This window comes from Scleropages formosus, chromosome 10 (assembly GCF_900964775.1).
Source record: "Scleropages formosus chromosome 10, fSclFor1.1, whole genome shotgun sequence".
Classification (NCBI taxonomy): domain Eukaryota; kingdom Metazoa; phylum Chordata; class Actinopteri; order Osteoglossiformes; family Osteoglossidae; genus Scleropages; species Scleropages formosus.
Window position 1 is genome coordinate 19197040 of NC_041815.1, and position 19767 is coordinate 19216806.

At 42.2% G+C, this 19767-nt stretch overlaps 1 protein-coding gene across 2 annotated transcripts in view; it reads right to left on the bottom strand.

Moving 5' to 3' along the window:
• Positions 1 to 19767, bottom strand: part of map4k1 (mitogen-activated protein kinase kinase kinase kinase 1) — a 32673-nt gene that overhangs the window by 9521 nt on the left and 3385 nt on the right. The window contains exons 2-19 of one of the 2 annotated variants that reach the window (XM_018742894.2): positions 12694 to 12751; positions 8961 to 9051; positions 7117 to 7181; positions 6543 to 6598; positions 6405 to 6452; positions 5848 to 5890; positions 4526 to 4598; positions 4295 to 4426; positions 3850 to 3912; positions 3382 to 3463; positions 3113 to 3229; positions 2908 to 2986; positions 2541 to 2611; positions 2301 to 2374; positions 1477 to 1521; positions 1356 to 1376; positions 1051 to 1096; positions 470 to 629 (exon numbers count right to left, since the gene is read on the bottom strand). In XM_018742894.2, coding sequence (XP_018598410.1) covers positions 470 to 629; positions 1051 to 1096; positions 1356 to 1376; positions 1477 to 1521; positions 2301 to 2374; positions 2541 to 2611; positions 2908 to 2986; positions 3113 to 3229; positions 3382 to 3463; positions 3850 to 3912; positions 4295 to 4426; positions 4526 to 4598; positions 5848 to 5890; positions 6405 to 6452; positions 6543 to 6598; positions 7117 to 7181; positions 8961 to 9051; positions 12694 to 12751 — 1324 coding nt within the window. The remainder of the gene's footprint in view (positions 1 to 469; positions 630 to 1050; positions 1097 to 1355; positions 1377 to 1476; positions 1522 to 2300; positions 2375 to 2540; positions 2612 to 2907; positions 2987 to 3112; positions 3230 to 3381; positions 3464 to 3849; positions 3913 to 4294; positions 4427 to 4525; positions 4599 to 5847; positions 5891 to 6404; positions 6453 to 6542; positions 6599 to 7116; positions 7182 to 8960; positions 9052 to 12693; positions 12752 to 19767) is intronic. The other variant, XM_018742896.2, reaches the window with a different exon arrangement.

Consider the following 19767-nt stretch of genomic DNA (forward strand, 5'->3'; position numbering starts at 1 on the left):
CTTGAATGAAATATGGGATGAATAATTGGAACGCAAGGGGGGCGTGGTGGTGCAGTAGGTTGGAGTGGTTCCTGCTCTCCAGTGGGTCTGGGGTTCAAGTCCCACTTGGGGTGCCTTGTGATGGACTGGCGTCCCATCCTGGGTGTGTCCCTTCCCCCCCCAGCCTTGCGCCCTGTGTTGCTGGGTTTGGCTCCGGCTCCTCGCGACCCCATGTGGGACAAGCGGCTTCAGATGGTGTGTGTGTGTGTGTGTGTGTGTGTGTGTGTGTGTGTGTGTAATTGGAACATAGAAAAGATTAGGAACACTTAGAAAAGAAGAAGAACTTCTGGTGTAGAAATGATAAAATGTCCATTCGTTACACACATACCATGCCCTCACACACCATTTCCTACTCTAAAACCCAGCTTTGGCTTCGGTTATGCAAGCGTATTAGTTTTTGGTGCAATGAGACAAAGGTGGCAGGGCTCACCGGAGTTTACGTTGCGGACTGAACGTGGATGGGGGACGGGGCGGCTCGGGGTGCCACTGGAGCAGCGCACCAAGGGCGAAGGTGCATAAAGTGAGCCCCCACTTCTCCCTCGACTTTCTTCTCCGCTAATGCTCTCCTCTGAGCTAGTGCGCAACTTGGGCTGATGGGAGATGCAAAAAAAACATTGCCGAAGCATAAAGAAAGCATGCAGAAAACTACGCTGTCAGTGCCTTGCAGACCAACAACCCCGTCTTTACACTTGTAAATCTGAACTGTATTTAAAATATGTCTTTTTCATAATATTAAACATTAAAGCGGACTATTCAGTAAAAACACCTGTCGTAGGTTAAACTCACTATTATTCACTCATTATTTCAGAACAAATTCAAAACAGTAAAAGTTTGATCTAGTTTTCACAATCATGTACTTATGGAGCATTTTTTTAGAGAAAGTACAATAATTCGTGTCTTTGGATGTTATCTCTTTTGAATGCCTTCCATTTGAAGATTTCTAAACTTCTCATAACTGTCTGTACTCCGCTGCAAAGGCTTCAACAGCTGCTACAAAGTGAAGTCCCTTACTTTAGGAGGAAGAGGGGGTGGGAGTTCATCAGCTGGCAGTGTTTCACTACACCCACAGGGAGAGAGAGAGAGAGAGAGATCAATAGTTGGGCTGGCTGTCAATCTCCCAGATGATACTTTGGTTTAGACTCAAAGCTGAGATCTCATAGTTGGATAACACACACATACACACACACACACACACACACACACACATACACATATTTATGCATACGTGTGTGTATGTATATGCAGTAGTGATGTTTTCTTTAAGAGTAATTCTATAGTAACATTATCAGATCTCAGTAATTAGAAATGATCCTTACCAGTTGGAGTAACTACTAGGGCTGAGGAAATAAAGAACACAGAGAGATTAGTTATCAGACTATGGCAACATACAAGTGGGGAAGTCATGATTGTAATAAAGTATTAAAATAGAAATCCTACATTTCCACATCATCATAATCGTCATCGGAATCTGTGCTTTCTGTCCTGTTAGGAAGAAAAAACAGTCATTGGAAACATGATGCTGGTGTCCCACATTACTCATCTGGCTTCCAATTAACAATCTGTCACAGGGGGCATTTAGTTATTGCAACTGCTAATGCTTTTCTAAGAAATGGTTATCTTACTTTTCTTTAGCATAAGCCACTCCAGCAGATTAGGGCACTGGCATTTTAACAAAGAAGGATGCAATAATTTCTGAATGTGTGTGAGATATTCCTCATACTAGATCGGGCTGCATAACTGTAACCAATCAGTTTTTCCAAATTCTCGCCAGTAGCTGAAGGCTTTACCAGTTGAATCATCAGAATGAGTTGTGAACTTTTAATTTTTGAAATGTGGTGTATGTTGTGCTGTTATCATCACTTATCTTAAGAGTGTGGGAGTCAAATGTTATCTGAGATGTATCACGTAACCTTATATTTCACTGAAAAAGTAGAGTCACCAAAAGATTATACTGTAGAAGCCACTAAATGTAAAGCCATATGACTATCTAGTTGTCCTAACACAGGCCAATCAAGTCAGATGCATCTTCTATACATTAAAAAGTAGATGCCCTGGTCACTGATAAAACAACTGAAAGTACTTAAGGCGAGCAAAAAGACTGGTTTATTTCGGGTGATTTATAACTACGATGATGACCTTTAAGGACTACTTTGGGTGTCAGTCAGCAGTGCATCGGATATGCGTACATGACGTGAAGATGGTGTTGATGGAACGCTCCTGTCTGTGTGTATTATGCATCAGTGCTTTGCTCAGTCTCATACCTGTTAGAGGTCCTGTCAGTCATGCTCTCTCTGCTTGTAGAGTTTACTGTTCTCCTCTGTCTTGTCTGCCACATCTGGGGCACAAACAAGAGCAAAAAGAAACGTGAGGATGATGATCACACTCTTCTCTGGAGTAATATGACACGTACAGAAACGATATATATTAACATGCATTACTCAGACATACTGCATGTACACACACACTGCCATTGCTACAGAGAGAGACCTGCTGTCACACACCGATACCCTTACCGTCCCCTCCAGGGAGTCTCTGTTTTGCTGTGTTGGTCTTTTTGGGAATATCTGTGGCCCTGAAAGCACAAAGATGGAAAGAATTGTTGGCAGATGTAAATGTAAGTCAGGACAGAGACCAAGGTCAAATGCACAGCGAGACCGGAATGCAGAAATCGTATATGTAAATGGATTGATGATGGTCTTGCTGGACCACTTTGACTGTGAGTCAGCAGTACAGAAAATATGACTACATGACGTACACTGAGCGCTAAGACAACACTTAAGGGCAAAGTCAGGTTCCATGGGCACAGTGCACCACGGACAGACAGCTGACAATGGGCACAAAGTGTATGGCTGCACCAAAGTTACTTACAGCTGTTGTCAGAGTTGGTGCGCTCAGCTTTGTTGTGTCGATTTGTGGAGTGAATTCTCCTCAAGGAGCCAGGAATCACCTAAGGAAGGTGAGATAGGAATCGGTGCATTTTGTTTTGTAAAAAATATTATTTTTCTAATATGACATTGATAATCCTGTGTGTAACTCATAGACAGGTGACTGTGATCACTTTGCCTCCCCATACCTCCATCTCCTCCTCTTCAGGCTGCAGGCAGTCCTTCAGCTTCTCCGGATGCTGGAGCTTCTCGAGTAGGTCCGTTGTCAGGGACTGGTTCAGCCCAGGCTGAGTGACAAACATGTGCTGCACACATCAGAGAGGAGGATTATGGGACGGAAAAGGGCAGGGTGGCAAGACAAAAAATGGATTTCAGTAGGTGAAAGGGAAAATGAGGCTGATGATTGTGGTGTTGACCGTGAAGACTGGAGACGATAGATCCAGGGATTCAGACTCACGGTAAGCATTTTTGAGGAACTCGGCCTCTTCTTGGGGTTCCTGATGAGCATGGTCTTTATGAAGTTGTGGAACAAAGGGGACCTACGAGCACAGAAGACAGCAGAGCACAGAAAGGGATTTAGAGAAACAGTCTGCCAAAAAGGGGTTGTTGGGTAATTCAGCACAATCCCAAAGCCACTGCATGTAACCCAAGGAAACATTTCCAAGTTGTCTTATATAATATTAGCCTAGATGTTTAACATGGATTTTATGTTCCAAGTTCAAAAATTGTATTTTATCAATTGGATTAACTGAATTAATATGTTGGTGAATATCATGTATAAAACTGTAAGGCACAAACATCCCAGCTATACAAAGCTGTATAAAAGGACAGCCGTTGTTTAAAGCGTAAATATCTTCTCATTTAATCCACATGTAGCAATCCGCTACAGATCAGTTATCTTCAATATTTTGTAAGAGTTCTGTACCATTTGGATTTGTCCTTTAGTTTTGGAGGCTGGTAACCACTCTTCGACATGAGGAACAGCACCCTGTGGGCAGACAAAGATGGACTGTTGGGTTCGTCGTTGGAGAAAATGTGTTTCCCTGTGGGACTGTGGTAACTTGCCACGTTGGCTCCAGGAATGTGTGGTACTGTACTTTTTATGATTACCACATTGCCCAAAAGCATATAAAAAAGTTGCTATGAGTGTACAGAGAACTGCACTTCTGACTTGGCCCCTTAGTCCTTCTGTACGCGTGCACAGCCGTGCCTTGCACAAGTTGATCTGTAAGTACACTTTGTATCTGAAATGAAAGTATGGACACAATGACATTTTGCTGTGTCTCTGGGTAGACTGTTGCCGGCAGTACAACGAGGGGATCCATGTGGCCGATGCGTGCGGATTCGCGAAGGCCGTAGCGGAGGCACACCTGAGCGGGTGCATGTCAAACATGGGCGGCTGCAGCTCTGCCAGCTCAATGGCTGTGATGCCCACAGACCACACGTCGCACAGCTCATTGTACCCGCCCTTGATCTCCACTGCCGCGACCTCTGGTGCCATCCTGAGGGTAGAAGAGAAACAACAGTTTGTCAGGCCTTTTCTTGTCAGCCTGGCAAACAGGAAGCACTTCAGTGATTTAGGCTCCGCCCCATGACCTCACCAGTAGGGCGTTCCAATGAAGGACATGCGGCGAGCGAAGGTGGCTGTGATCTGTGCCGAAATCCCAAAATCCGCTGAAAAGTGGGACAAGGCAGTGAGACAGGTTTATGTGAAGTTGTTAGCAGTTATTAGTGAAGTGGACGACTGCTTTACGGGACCTTTCCGAGTGACCTGTCGCTAAATTACCGTGTGACCTTTGATTAAGGCCATCAGACTGTGGTGAGGAGCCCCCGTAAACACAAACTGGCAGAATTTTGTCTCCCATCGCTGCTCATGAAGATTCCTATAGGGGCTGTGAGGGGAATCGAGCAAAAATGCTCCACATCAAGGGTGTTATTTCACCCCATGAAGCCTGCAGCCCATAGAGTGACACAGCCCGGTGTCTCACAGTACGCACTTCAGAGGGGGATGTGTGATTTTGTGCACACCTCCTAACATGGCATGGGTGAGCGGACAAAGACATTAGAAACAGGTAATGTGTCATGACTGAAAGGGCGTGAAAAGGGGTAAAAAGTGGAAAAAAAAAGTTGCTTTGCTGATGTTTTGATTGAAATGACTGTTCCTTGCTTGTATTTCAAACTAGCCCATCGCTTGCTGTGCAGTAATAATCTCAGATTAATGCTTCGAAGCACTTCATTTGGCAAATCTCCTTTTGTCTTGGAGACTAGGACCGGAGAAGGAGCTAGAGGTTGCCGCCTTCAAAAACTCTCCAGCTATTTAGAAAAACAAACCAAAAACCAACACTGTAACCAGTCCACTTCCACTGCACAAAAAATAGAAGAGGTCTTTGCAGCGCTTGGGCTGAAATAGATGCGGCTCATGTCACGGCAGAGGCCAATCTGAGAAACTGAACTCCACCTGTGTCAGTCCGATTTTTTTGTGACGCCGAACAAGGTCTGTGAAAGTGGTTCTTAAACCATCCAAAGCTCCACAAATGTTTGTCGACCAAATGCACTCCACTGCCTCCATAAAAAACATGAAAACATTAAATGAATAAACGATATGAATCAATTCTGAAAATTAATCCACATAGGGAACATATTATTTGTAATAAATGTACATATTCAGGTGGATTTTTTTGCCTGGATAGGTTGTAATGTAGAGCATTGCATTTTTGCATAATTGTTTTTATTTTTATGATCAGCAAGATACCTCTTGGCTGCCCACCTAAATGACACTGCTCTTTGTGAATCATTTGCCTACATGAAACAAACATTAGGCGTCTACATAACATTGTCAAAATTTAAAAATATGACCTAATGTTTATCCAATGCAACCATATCTTTGTAGGTCTGACATGACAACAGTCAGCTTCAAACATACCAAGTTTCACCTCTCCTTGGTCATTTAGGAGAATATTGGCACCCTAGGAGAAACAAGAAAGATTCAGTGTGCTGGAACACCAGAACATGCAGGTAATCAGCAGCAAATTACCGCACCATTCAGGCCTTACGTTATCTGTAGCTTTACTCTTCTGTGTGTCAAAGAGCTTGCAATGAACACTACATGAATGCATGCATATGGGCCTGATTTCCTTTGTGCTACTTAGCAAGTTATGGTGAATGTGCAGTTGCATGCGCTGGGGACGATGTATGGTCATCGCACAGTTCCTCAGAGATGGTGAAACTCTTTCCGTTTATTCATCTGGTTGAAGATGCGAGATCCTCGGTTGTCTGCACCGTAACGTTTTCCTCCTACTGCTGCAGCTCTGGTACCTGAGTGCATCTGCTGCAGCGGTGCTGTGGTGAGTATCAACTAAACCCTTGCAAGAACGCTGAAAGTGACGTCCGTGGGCAGGAAAAGGAGCACGCTTTCACAGTCGAGCGGCGCTCTAGAAGCAATGTATGTCGAGGCTGCAAAGGGTATGTCTGCTTGTTTACCTTAATGTCTCTGTGAATCTTCTTCTGGCCATGCAAGTAGTCCAGGCCCTGTGTGGGACGGGCGGAGAACACGAGCTGTCAGCAGCTGCACTGCGGGGCTGGTCGCCAGTGGGCCTGTCTTTGAGTGTGAGGTCTTACCTTCAGCATTTCTCTGCACACGTAAGCAATTTGTAGCTCTGACAGAGGTCCCGTCACTAAGGAGATTGAAAGGCGTTTTTAGGAATCTCATTTATTTGGTCTAAAGCCTTGTAACATTTTTATTCATATTTTATGTTCACCTGTTTCTGTTGACTCTTTCTTGTTTTACTTTTATTATTTAATCACTTCCATCTATATATGTGCTTTTTATTATACATAATGGTTTTGGAATAAAAATGGCAGCATGTGAATTTGAACCAAATAGATTTTCAATAAGAGGAGGAAAGAGACAGAGTGACAGAGACAGGCAGGGCAGCGAGGAGGGAGACTGAGAGCATCTGGAGAAGGGGAGAAGATGGAGTGCGGGGCAAGGTCACAAATGCAGCAGCATCAATGTAATGCAGCCATCCAAGCACATGTTAGCATTGTCACACTGAGGTCTGAACCCAAAGCATATTGGCATCACACCTCCGCTGGCCAGTGAACATGATGTGAACCATCCCTTTGAGACAACCGTTACCCCCCTGGCGTGTGGTCAACCCTCATTCTGCAGCCCTGCAAGCCCCACACTCACCATGGTAGATATCTTGTAAGGAGCCACCGCCGCAGTACTCCATACAGATCCACAGCTTATTGGCCCTGCATTTAAGCAAAGGGAAGCACGTTGTCTAAAAATAATTTTTAAAGTTTTTTCTTTTCATTTTATGGCCACAACTAGGACTGATGTACTTAGCCTTAAGTATAGCATTGCCTTAGCTATATTCAAGTTTTTTATAATCAATAATTTACACATATCTGTTTAATCCAGCAGAGTCACAGAGAACAGGAAAAAACTGAGTATATTTTACTCATTTATTCTGGGACAATTGGTAGCATAGTGGTTAGACCAACTATCTTTAGACCTAAAGGTTACAGGTTCAAGCCTCACCTTGGGCTGTTGTACCCTTGAGCAAGGTACTTACCCTGCATCACTCTAGTGGGGGGGAAATTACCTAGCTGTATAAATGGGTAAATAATTATAAGTTACTTTGGAGAAAAGCATCAGCTCAATGAATTTAATTACACTTTCAGTTGTGTTCCTGGCAATGTGGAGCTAAAAGTAGCCGCTTCAGGCCTTCCTTTAAAGAACAGTTCACTCTGCGAGTTCATTACAGAAGGCGACTTCTTCCAAACTGTCTACAAGCAGACTTCAATATTTGTTAAACTCAGCAGAAGGTTTCGATTTCCACATACGTTCTCTTGTCCACGTATTTAACAGATGGATGTCTCTCGTGCTCTATGTACTAAAAAGAAACTGTGAACCAACATGTTGACGACAGGCAATGCCTTAACCAAGTATAGTAACAGATCTGAATGTCATGGTAGAATTCAGGGCTTTCTGACTTGCTCAGGCAGAAGTCATGAGGTTTGCTAGACCGTGTCTGAAGCTGTCTCTGTCCACATTCACTGACTAGTTTGAGCTATAAAGTTGCCTACTGTATAAATAGTACAAAACCTCAGTAAGACACAATACCGTGTTGCTACTCTCACACTGTATCCATTGAGTAGCAAGCATTCTATGAGCAAGCTTTGTCTTCTGCACTGTTTAGATACCAGTGCATAACCTTCGTTGCATATGACCTATGTGCACCGTTGTCTTTTTGCGTCCAACATCGTCTCTAAGCCTTCAGGAAGTTAAGCCGCTGGCAGGAAATGGGGGTCACTCATACTTGCTTTCATGCTTGGACTACCCTCAGTGACTGTAAACCACAATGCACTTCTTTCAGTGGTGCGGTATGAGATGTGAGAGACTGCCATTACTGATAAATGTAGGAGAAATTCGAAACTGAGAGACATCAAGGAATAAAAGTTAGGCACAAAGACACTGATCCTGTATTTTCTTTTAGCAATATGAGCATAATCTTATGTTCATAGTATTAAGTTGTAGTAATTACACACATGCTGTCTGAAACCGCTTGTCCTGGCAAGCCGGAGCCTAACCCAGAAACACAGGGAGCAAGGCTGGAGGGGGAGGGGATACACCCAGAACAGGATGCCAGTCCATTGCAAGGCATCCCAAGCAGGACTCGAACCCCAGACCCACCAGAAAGCAGGACCTGGCCACCATACCCCTCCGCCCCCATCTTTAGTAATTAAGTTTGATATAATATGTTCATATTACTATCGCATTATTACTGACATGTGTCAATGCACAGTGAAAATAGTTCTGATTTCCCAGAAAATCTTGCCAAGACGCTTGCACTAAAAATCAGTATATTCCAATATATATACAGTATATGTATGTGATAAATAACATATATCATATTTATATTTTTTGCAAAAAGGATATCACTCAATTGCACACATTGTTGTTACATTACCGCCTTCACACTCTGTGCAAAGGATCTTCTAGATTCTTTGACTTTGACCATGACTCACCGTATGTAGCTCCCATAGTACGCCACAATATTGCGGTGCTTGCAACTCTTCACCATGACAATCTCCTGCTGGATCACCGAGAAGTCGTCCTCTGCAGAAAAGAGCATCATTGAAATGTTGACGCAATGTAACTGTCATGACAAAAACCTACAAAACTGATGAAACCATGATGCCACGTGGTAATCTTGTACATTTTACGATTGTACTGTTTTTAATTCATTCAAAGGTTTGTGTAAAGGATTAAATGAAACCCTGCAAGGCAATTCGCTGCGCCCCGGCTTGCTTATGGAAACAGACTTTCAAATAATCGCACAGCTCCATCTGCAAATCTTATACTGGACACTGCTGTTAGATTGTTGATAACGCCCCCTTCCTCCTCATGCCTTTGCAGACTCGTATCTCTGTTTGAACAAAGTCAGGTTTGCAAAACTTAGTTTTATATTTGGAAGTGGCATGGCAGCATAGGAAGTAACACCGGTGTCTTAGAGCCTGGGGCTGTGGGTTCGGGCATGAGTGTGAATCTGGCTCAGCCTGCGTGGAGTTTTCCATGTCTCTCTGTGTTTGTGTGGATTTCTTCCCACAGTCCAAAGAAATGGCTTCTATGTGAATGAGTAAAAATAAACTGGCACCAGTGTGTGGCGGAGGAAATAATTGTAATCGGTTTAGTGCATCTCACACTAATTTATCTTGGACAAGAGTGTGAGCTAAATGCAAGTTAATGTGGATTATCTTGCAGAAGCAGCATCCAAGTTTGGAATTAAACTCACAGCCTTCGTGTCAAATATACCATACAGTATATTGTCCTCGGCATCACCACCCAGTTGTCAGCTCATGTGTGGCTGTACCAATTCCCTCAGCATAGCGATAATAATGTGTTCACCAGATCTGGTCTGGACAGAACAAATACCCTGGGAGGTGTGCTTACACCTAAAGGGCAGGAAAGTCATTTTCACCTTCATCTTAAAACTTGTTTTTATGACATTTTTACCATTTACTCACAAAATTCTGGACATTTTCATATGTAGCAGAGGAGATACTAGCACATAATCTTGTCTTTCCACTGCCTTTTATTTCCCTGCATTATTTCTGGCTGTTTTCTGTAATACTGTTCATTTTAATACAGTAACTTAAATCAGAGAGTACCGTCAAAAACGTTGTTACAGTTATCTGACACTTTTCTCCAAAACACACACACATCGTCTGAAACTGCTTCTCCCATACGGGGTTGTGGGGAGCCAGAGCCTAACCCGGCAACGCAGGGCATAAGGCTGGAAGGGGAGGGGACACACCCAGGACGGGATGCCAGTCCGTTACAGGGCACCCCAAGTGGGACTTGAACCCCAGACCCGCCAGTGAGCAGGACCCGGCCAAGCCCGCTGCGGCACCATGCCCCTGTGCTTTCTCCAAAACGCACACACACATTTTCAGAACCGCTCGTCCCATACTGGGTCGCGGGGAACCGGAGCCTACCCGGCAACTCAGGGCGCAAGGCCGGGGGGGAGGGGCCACACCCAGGACGGGACGCCAGTCCGCCACAAGGCGCCTCAAGTGGGACTTGAACCGCAGACCCACCAGAGAGGAGGACCTAGTCCAACCCACTGCACCACCATGCCCCCTTCTCCAAAACAGCTTACAGTTAGGTACTTTTACTGGATCACTTTAGGGTAAGAACCTTCCTCATGAGTGCTATAGCTAGGGTTTGAACCTGCAACCTTTGGGTCCAAAGATAGTAATGTGCACAACTGTGCTAGCAGCTCTGTTGATGTTATGTGTTCTACATATACATATTGACCTGTTATATATTTTACCGCTAAGTGTATAGTCTGAAAGTGATAGAGACCAAGGGTGGGTCTTTACAGTCTGGGAAATTATAATAATGAATATCCACAGATGTACAGAACAGTTCAATTTTCAACACTTAGATTTTCTGGGGAGAAACTCAGAAATGGATCATTAAGTTATTATGGACTGAATTATGGTGGTGTGGCAACCTGACAGTTGTGTAGGACCTTTTCACTGGACTTATAGTTAAATACATTGAGATTGAGGTGTCATTTGAAGCTACCGTATGTAAGCCAAGAGGTGGAGCTTCTGAACAGAAATTGCTATACTTATGTCTGAGCTCCATCCTTCTGTATTTTACTAGGGCAAGAGTCCTCCACTGCCTTTACACCATTCACGTTATACTTCACAGTCTGTTGTCAAGCACTTTCATCTCTTACCAAGGTTGTTTCTCCTCTTTTGCACATTGCCTGCTCTTATCAAGATATCTTTACATCTCTTGTCCCCCATCTTTCTTTTATCACTCCTTGAGGTCTGTCTTACAACTTGCAAAAAAGCTTATTCATATGTTGTGCACTTTGCTTCATGTCATCGTGCCCTAAATGTCTTGGCCTCCCCATACACACCATGTCCTGTGACTCAAAGCGTTCTGGCTCAGGCCTCCCCCAGGACCGACACATACACATTGCTGATGGAGTGAGGTGGGTGCAAGTGTGTGAAGGATAGGTGTCAGGTTTATTGATGGGGCAGATAAGAGGGGAATCCCTTTTGCTCCCACACTGTCAAAGAAGCCACCGATCTCATCTGCAATCTTTTCTTCATGTGCTGCATTCGCCACCTCTGCAAACAACAAATACTCCTTTTCATAGTGTTATTGCCACACCCTTCAATTACAGTTGTTGCTACAATAATTTCTTTAAAAATATGGGGATGGTTAGTGACTGATGGTCAATTTATATATATACATGTATATATACACATGTAGTGGAGCAGCGGGCTTGGCTGGGTCCTGCTCTCTGGTGGGTCTAGGGTTTGAGTCCCGCTTGGGGGGCCTTGTAATGGACTGGCATCCTGGGTGCATTCCCTCCCCCTTCAGCTTTATGCCCTGTATTGCTGAGTTAGGCTCTGGTTCACCACAACCCCACTCGGGATGAGTGGCTTCAGCCAGTGTGTGATATATACACACAAGTGGGGGAAAGTAGTACATGCCAGGATATCGATTTCTATGTCCTTACTTGTAGAGGTTATTTTCTGGTACCAGAAGAATATAATGAATTCTTACTGTTTCCCTCCTGTGGACTTAGTGATAGTGAGAAACCGAGATCAAATAGCCCATACTGTATGTCTGTACTTGTACGTTCCGTTGCAAGATTCAAAATGTGAAGTATTGTTTTCGGTTCTTAGGTAAGCTGCGGCTGATTCACTGCCCCGCTTGGAGCAGTTAACAAAGTTAAATGGTAGTGAAGTGACAAAAGAAATCATTCAAAACATTTCTTACATGAAAATTTGCTAAATGTAAAAAAAAAAATATTACTAATATCCAAAACTTGTAGAAGTAATTTAGAGTAATAAAAATGAGCAGTTTCAGCAGGTTGCTTCTTATATGACTTAACAGACGTGGCAACTCAAAGCTTCAGGCTCTATGTAAGGTGAACTACCAGGTACCTTGAGCTACATGAAAGACTCTCATGCTTTGGCACACAATTAGTACAGGTGCTTAATGGTGTATCTATTCTTTTCTGTCACCCTCAGCCCTCATTACAGACGGTAGCTGTGTGCTGTCCCACAGAAGGCACCCTCAGATCTGAGGTCCTTAGAACAAATAACTTCATCTTACAAGTGAAGTAAAATAGATACTCTCTGTCCTCAGTGCTTGATACATTACTCTGGGATTTAGTGGTAGCATCACTGATCCTGTTCACGTGGGAGCTGTGGGTGCGAGGACACTTACCTGGCTCCATCTTGATGATCTTTATGGCAGCAAAGTCACCATTCTGTTTGTTCCGTGCCTGAAATCAGAGTTGCAAGGACTATTGACAAGATTCACTTTTTCAATGTTTTTAAACCACAAGATGTTTCTTGTAATTGTACAACAATGGTATTTTGAGGAATCTTTGTTTTGCACGAGGAGAATGAAATTACCTCAAGGGCAATTATAACAAACAAAGTGCATGGGAGAAATGCAAAATAGAAATAGAGCATTAGAAAATAAATGGTAACAATGAAAACATTCATGATAAAGCAGAAATTATTGTGTACAGATTAATGAGAGCAAACTGAAAACCTATAAATCATGTCTTCGTTGGAGAATCCACATCAGATCAGTCCTCAGTCCTGCTTCTTTTCGGGTTAATCTTCATGTGTCTACTAATGTGAAAATAACACAGACACCTATTGTTCTGTTTATCACTTCCAAAATCGAAAATGCCTGTAGTGAATAAGCTTTGGTGTTTGCCACTGCGACAAGTGGATTATGGGTACAGCGTGCTTCAAATAGGACTGGTGTTCCCACACGCGGCATGCAAAGTGTTCTGCTGAAATCACCAGCTCTATGACAACTCAAATATTGAGACAAACTACATGTAAAACTACATTTTCATGACAGTTATTCCTGACGGAGAGTAGTATAGAGGTTGCGATGGGTAGGCAGAGGCAGAGGCAGAGGCTTAGTTCTTGTGCAAATGTAGTGATGTCACAAAAACAAACCTGTATTAGTCTGATTACTGTCAAATACTTGTGTAAGTTTCAAGTAAATTATTTATCCTGTTAAACAGCAGAGCAAACATAATAAAAATGCATGGCAAAGTAATTCAGAAAATACTCATTGAAATTATATGAATTGCGTGTTTATTAGAGTAATGATATAATGTTTGGCACCTTCAGTGAAATGTCTTTCAAGCAATTAAAATGAAAAGCTGTGATTTTTGTTAGCATCATTTTAAATTAAGTACCTGCTTGCCTACACACTAAAGATATATTTTTTAATGACAATTATTAACAGGTTACATCAGAAACTTTGTGGCAAGAGCAGCAGGGCCAAAATAAAATCTGCCGCTTCAGTACTAATGCTGTTATCAAAATGAGCTCATTACAAGTTTAATACAGCTTTTCATGTTGCCTGTATAAATTCTTATTCACCTACAATGATGCTCTACACAATAAGATTAACCACAGCTTCTGGAAATGGTCCGAGCCAGACCACTCCATCTCCCACCCCATCTCTGTGGAACTTTGAGTCTTGCAACGTCCTGTGTAGACATCATCAATATTCCACCCAGCGGCAGCCTGACCACACTAAACAAAGACCAAACAATGCAAACAGCTGCACAGGGCTGCCCACACTGTGATGACATTTGCTGAATATTCCTATAGTCACATTCTTCTCATTTGTGGGACTTTCATACATGCTGTAAATAGCTTGTGAATCTCAACTGCAGCACTGTGATGTTCCTCCCCCCTGCTTTTGGTGCTCGGTAGCACTGGGCTACTGATATAGCTTGCAGTTTTGTGATGCAGTGACCTTTCGTACTTGTTTATCAGCGTTTTTAAATTTAAGATCTTTTCCTGTTTTTACATGCGGTTATTTTACTTGAAATGAAGATTTCTGTTTATAACATCACAACCAAACAACATATGCTATTAATAGTTGTGTCCTCCTCAATGTGAACAGTGGAAAGTTTCTGGGGGTGATGGGGGAGGGAGGGTCCTATGTCTGAAGACATGAAGGTCAGCCAGTAAACAGAAACCCTCCACTGAGCAGTGGAAATCAACTAACAAACAGAAACCCTCCTCTGATGGTTTCCTCCATGATGCCATACTTGTCCATGGTGGGTCAACGTGTTACAGTAGCCATGGGAGGAAGCCATGCCCACTCCCACACACTCAGAAATACCCTTTTACCCTGTACAGAACATTATCTCTGCAAGGGTCTGTTCTACATGCTCAATGCACATCATTTCCACAAAAGAAATTTCAGAATAGACATGAACACATTATGATGAGCCATGCTTCATGTGGTGAAGAGCTGCCACTAGCTTCTAAAATGATTTACCACTGGTGCTGAAGACTAGAGCCTCTAGAGCCCTTTGAACAGATGAAGAGGAATACCGATGATATGCAAAAGGGAAGAATCCAGTACCATTTTACTCCTTTCTTATACCGCATGGATTTCTGGTAAATTTGCCCGAGTGACAGGTGCAGCCAGTGAATCACTCTGAGCTCATTATTCTCCCACTTCCTGTAAACATGTAATGATTTGCAGAAGTTCTGGCTGGCCTGTCCTCTAATACTGACTGGTTTAAATGCACGCATCTTTAAATGCAGGCTGCAAAAAATGTCAGTGTCACGTTAGTATTATTCAGATACAGATGATGGCTGAAGGGTTGTGTGGCAAGTAGTGTGTGAGCTACTTCCATCTCAGGGCTTGTTAGGATGGGACAACAGTCTTCTGCAGAAGGATCTACTGTTTCTTACAGGAAACAGTCACACCTCATCTGCCAGCTATTCCACTTTGTGCCCAGAAGCAAAGCACATGGAGCAAAGATTCAGCTCATAATTTGGACGAATACTTTTATCAATTTTCCTAATTTACTTTTTTCAGAAAATCTGTGTTGGAGAATCTGGGTTTTTTTACTGTGCTGTATCGTTCAGTTAGTGTAGGTCTCTCTAATAAACGGTATTCCATATACCTGGCCTTTCTTTATTTATCCAGTCTCATCCAGGTATTCAGACTAAGTAGGTTATACAGTTTTTGCATTATGCGGAAGCTTTCATTGTTGAATTCAGGACTAAAATATAGCTTTAGCACATACCAACAGCAGCCTTATTTCATTTTAGTACTTAACCACTCAAGTTTCACACATTGTCTGCCGCAGTATCTATCATATGTTTATGTGGCTTCTGAGAAAAGGTTTATGCATAAAAATCAGGCAATACAAAGAGAAAGACCAGCCAGAGCTTCTGCAAATCAGTACATCTCTACAGGACGTGCAAGAATCATGATCCAAATGAGATTTCTGGGCTGCGCCTGTCACTCTAACAAGCCTTCTGAAAATCAGTGGACTATAAGAAGGGACTTAAGGTCAAGTTATGGGTTAACATGTGGATAGAGAATTTGGAAAAGATCCTCTTTTCTGGTTTTTTCTTTGGTGATGAAAGTGCACTGTTGGAGACTAAAAAGAAGAAGCTCCGGCATGTTCGTCAATAGGTGGTCAAAACGACACGTAGCAGTTGTAACTTAGCCAAACCACATACCCTAGTATAGTTTTCCACTTTCATCAGCTTGCTGGGTCACTTAAATCCAGAGACAGAGCGAAAGCAGGCAATATCTTTACATAACATTAAATCCCTTCTTTCAGTCACACACACTGAATACACACTAACAGACTTAAGAGAAGCCACAAAAATGCCAGTTTTGTATTGAGTGTTATTCTGGGAATGATATTGCCTCTAAAAAAAACACAGTTAAGAGGATAGAAATGACAGATATCTGTACATTTAAGAACAGCTTGGATAAACAGTCTGTCTCGTTCGGTGTGTAGCTCTGCAGGATGTGTTGATGGTCATGGATGTTTCTCATGCAGACTTGCAAAGAAAAAAAAACTGCTGTTTCCTGATGAAGGACTGGTAGCCTACCTCTTAGGCATGAATGAACACGGTACTTCAGCTGAGCTGCTCCAGTAGATATACAGCTTCATTATTAGGAGTGTGTAAATCACAGCTGAGTGACTTCGAACAATTTGCTGTCTTTCAAATGGTTTTTCGACTTTGAAGAGCGAGACAATGAGTGGAATGAAGAAGAGGATGCAGATTGTCTGGATGGCGTTGCACCTCAGAAAAGTGCTTGTGCTCTTGTTTTTGATCTTGGGAGACATCAGAATGCCGCGTCACTTCCTCTACGGTATCTACCTGTGATCTGCAGTGCTGCGGCTGCTGCTGCAGGCCTGGTTCTCGCGCGCTGCCTGGAAACTCCTGCAGCCTGTGCCCCTCCCCCCCCTCCACACACCTTCCCCTACTCTTCTTCGTGTTCTGCGAGCACACTAACGAAGGCCAGTCTCTCAGATCTGGATGAAGAAAGGCCCGCAAAGATGTACGGCAGGAGTCATGAGAGGTGTGCAATGAATATTTATGACGGGCCCAGGTTTGCCTTTTTCTCACTTTTCAGTCCTTGTACGAAACATTTCATACTGAGGTTTAAGGAAGTGACTACTGCACCCCTTCAAGAGCTTTTTCAGCAAAATGCAGCTTTCCATTCTTGGGTGTTAGATGCTAAAGAAAATTTGCTGATGCACTTCTCATAAGACCCTCATTTACTGATGTTCGGTGAATAGTGACATATTTATTTATTCGTTATCATGGTATAGTGAAAAAGGTCCATTAGGGCTAAACCAATACTTTCCTACTGAGAAGGTCAGTCAGCTTTCTCTTGCTCTGCCTGGAAGGAGTTGTGGTCTTCTGAGAAAGGAATTACAAATTATTAAACAATTTTTTTATCTGCAATTTTCTGAGGCCTGAGATCAAAAAAGATATGGGACTGCTCTAGGCATCTGTAGCCCAAACAAAACAAGTTTAATACTATATACAATAAATATAAGTAAGATGATATGCCATGTAATTATGAAGTCAGTTACATCCAGCCAGAACATCCAAATGGCAAATGTATGTCCAACCCTAAAACTGAATTCTGGAAAATACTATGAAGTACAACATTTCTGCCAGCTTTTAAACTGTAAATCAGTTTTAGTTTAATATTCAGATTTACACAGGAAATGTTTTTGGTCTTTGGATGGAACTATAATGTAGTAAAAGCGTGACAAGTTCCTGTTGTCACCAACAATTTCGGTTCCTAAATTATACTTTTTAATCTTTCACATGGGGCACATAATGCTGGATTAGTATGTCAGGTTATCACTGGGACAAAAATATGTTTGTAAGAGGTAGCTTGTTACCAAAGGTTTTTTTAACCCGGGACCTTTTTTGTTCTCACCGACATGAACGGCAATTTTCATCACATATTCTGCATACAGTATGCAATTTGAAATTGGAAGTTCAAGTCAATGCTCCCAAGGAAATGTTTTAGAAACTTCACTAAAAAAAATTCGACATACGTTTCACAGTCACTTTCAGACATGGTAAAATAACTTGTTTCCGATCCGTTCCTTGTCAGCGCGGGCACTGTGTGTGAGAAAAGCACCTGAAATTCGGAGGGAAACTTCAGTGACTTGGGTGTGCTTGGCCCGTCATTAAGTGTCTTGCGGGGGAAGGGCCGCAAAGCACTTGTCATCTTTCACCGATGACAGATCGGGCACAGCAAAGGAAAAATGAGCTGTGCAAAGTTACCCTAACCCTGTGTGCGGATTGCCGGCTTGGCATTTGTCTTAATGCTGCAGTGACAATGTTGTCAAAGCACTCACAGTACTACAGAGTGTGATCGACAGCAATCCTATAATTCCATCTGTTTTCAGATTTCAGCTGTGACACAATCTTGATATTTAGAACGATTCCCCAAAGGGCAGTTATTCCGAAGACCGTTGGAGGACTCTAGCTCAAAATTATAAAAGGTTATTTTTTTGTCTTTTTTTTTCAATATCAGTTGATATTTCAATTTCATTTTGTTTTTTAGAATATGATTAGTACCAAAACTGAATGCCAGTAAGCAACTTACTAAAAAATTTTAAATTTTGATGTGATTCATTTATTTGTGAAACAGATACATGTTGGCATGGCCAAAACATATATTGTTCCAAGAAAAAATGAAAGAAAATTTTATAAGAACCAAAACATTATCGTCTCTCTTTCTGCTGAACTGAAGCAGAGATAAATATCAAGAGCTTTCTCAGTTCTGTATTTCCATTGTACTACGCGCTTTTAAAAGGGGTACTGAGTGGTGTGTGTTTTAACAACTCGGTGTGCTCCTGAAGGAGAGCAGCGTGGAGGGTGTGAGGAAGGGGCACAGGCAGGCTCAGTAGTTTTGCAAAATGTACTGATGTCACGAAAACAGTTCAAAAACTTCCATTAGTCTGCTTATTTTCTGTTTGTTTGTCATTCTTGTGTTATCTTCACAGTTTGCACTTTAAGGAGTACAGCAACATAATGGAAGTACACGTGAAAGTAAATCAGAAAACGTTACTTTGAAGGATATCTATTCCCTGCTTGTCAGGGTAATGACACAAAATTATGACACTTCCTAGCAGTGAAATGTCTCTTTTAAGCAATTAATATAAAAAGATGAGATTTTAATACCTCAAATAGCAGCCTCTGTGATAACACAAGATTTAATGCGGGAGACATGTTTTTAATGGCATGTTGTAACTTATTTATTAATTTGGCTGATGCATCCCTCCAGAGCACCTTAAAATATTAATCTGTTTATAAGAACTTGCTCTTTTATACAGCTGGGTATTTCTTATTAGGACAATCAGAGTAAGTACTTTGCGCAAGCATACTGTAGCAGGAGGCTGGACTGGAGCCATTGCAAGGCAGCAGCTCTAACCCCTTTAGCAACTACAGCCTCTTTTATTTTCTCACAGTGGCCCTCACTCCCCATTTTCATAGTTGTGGAGTTCTTTCTGCAAGGAATATGGATATATTTATGGTTGGTCTTAATATCCTGCACATTTGTACAGAACACCAACTCCAGTATGTACAGTACTATATTTCCAAAAATCACTCCTATATAGACATACTCCTTTTTTAGATAGTATGTAAGTTACCTAATTTTCCAAAAAAACACTTTTGCATTGAAAATTCCAGGTTGGACCATCATCTACTAACCAAGCCCATCTTCCTGAATGACCAGTCTTTTCTTTTTTTCTGTAATTCTGGGAAATACTTGCCTATATTGATATATGATTTCTTATCAGATAAGGTCACCTGGTTACTGGAACTGTAAAGAAAGGGAAAGATGAAATTTGGTGGAAGCTTTGATAAGTTTTTATTCCAGTTAACATAGTTTTATCACCCTTGCATGTCAAACAGGATTTCCCGAACTTGCTTAGCCATCTCACAAACTGCGGAGGCAAATAAT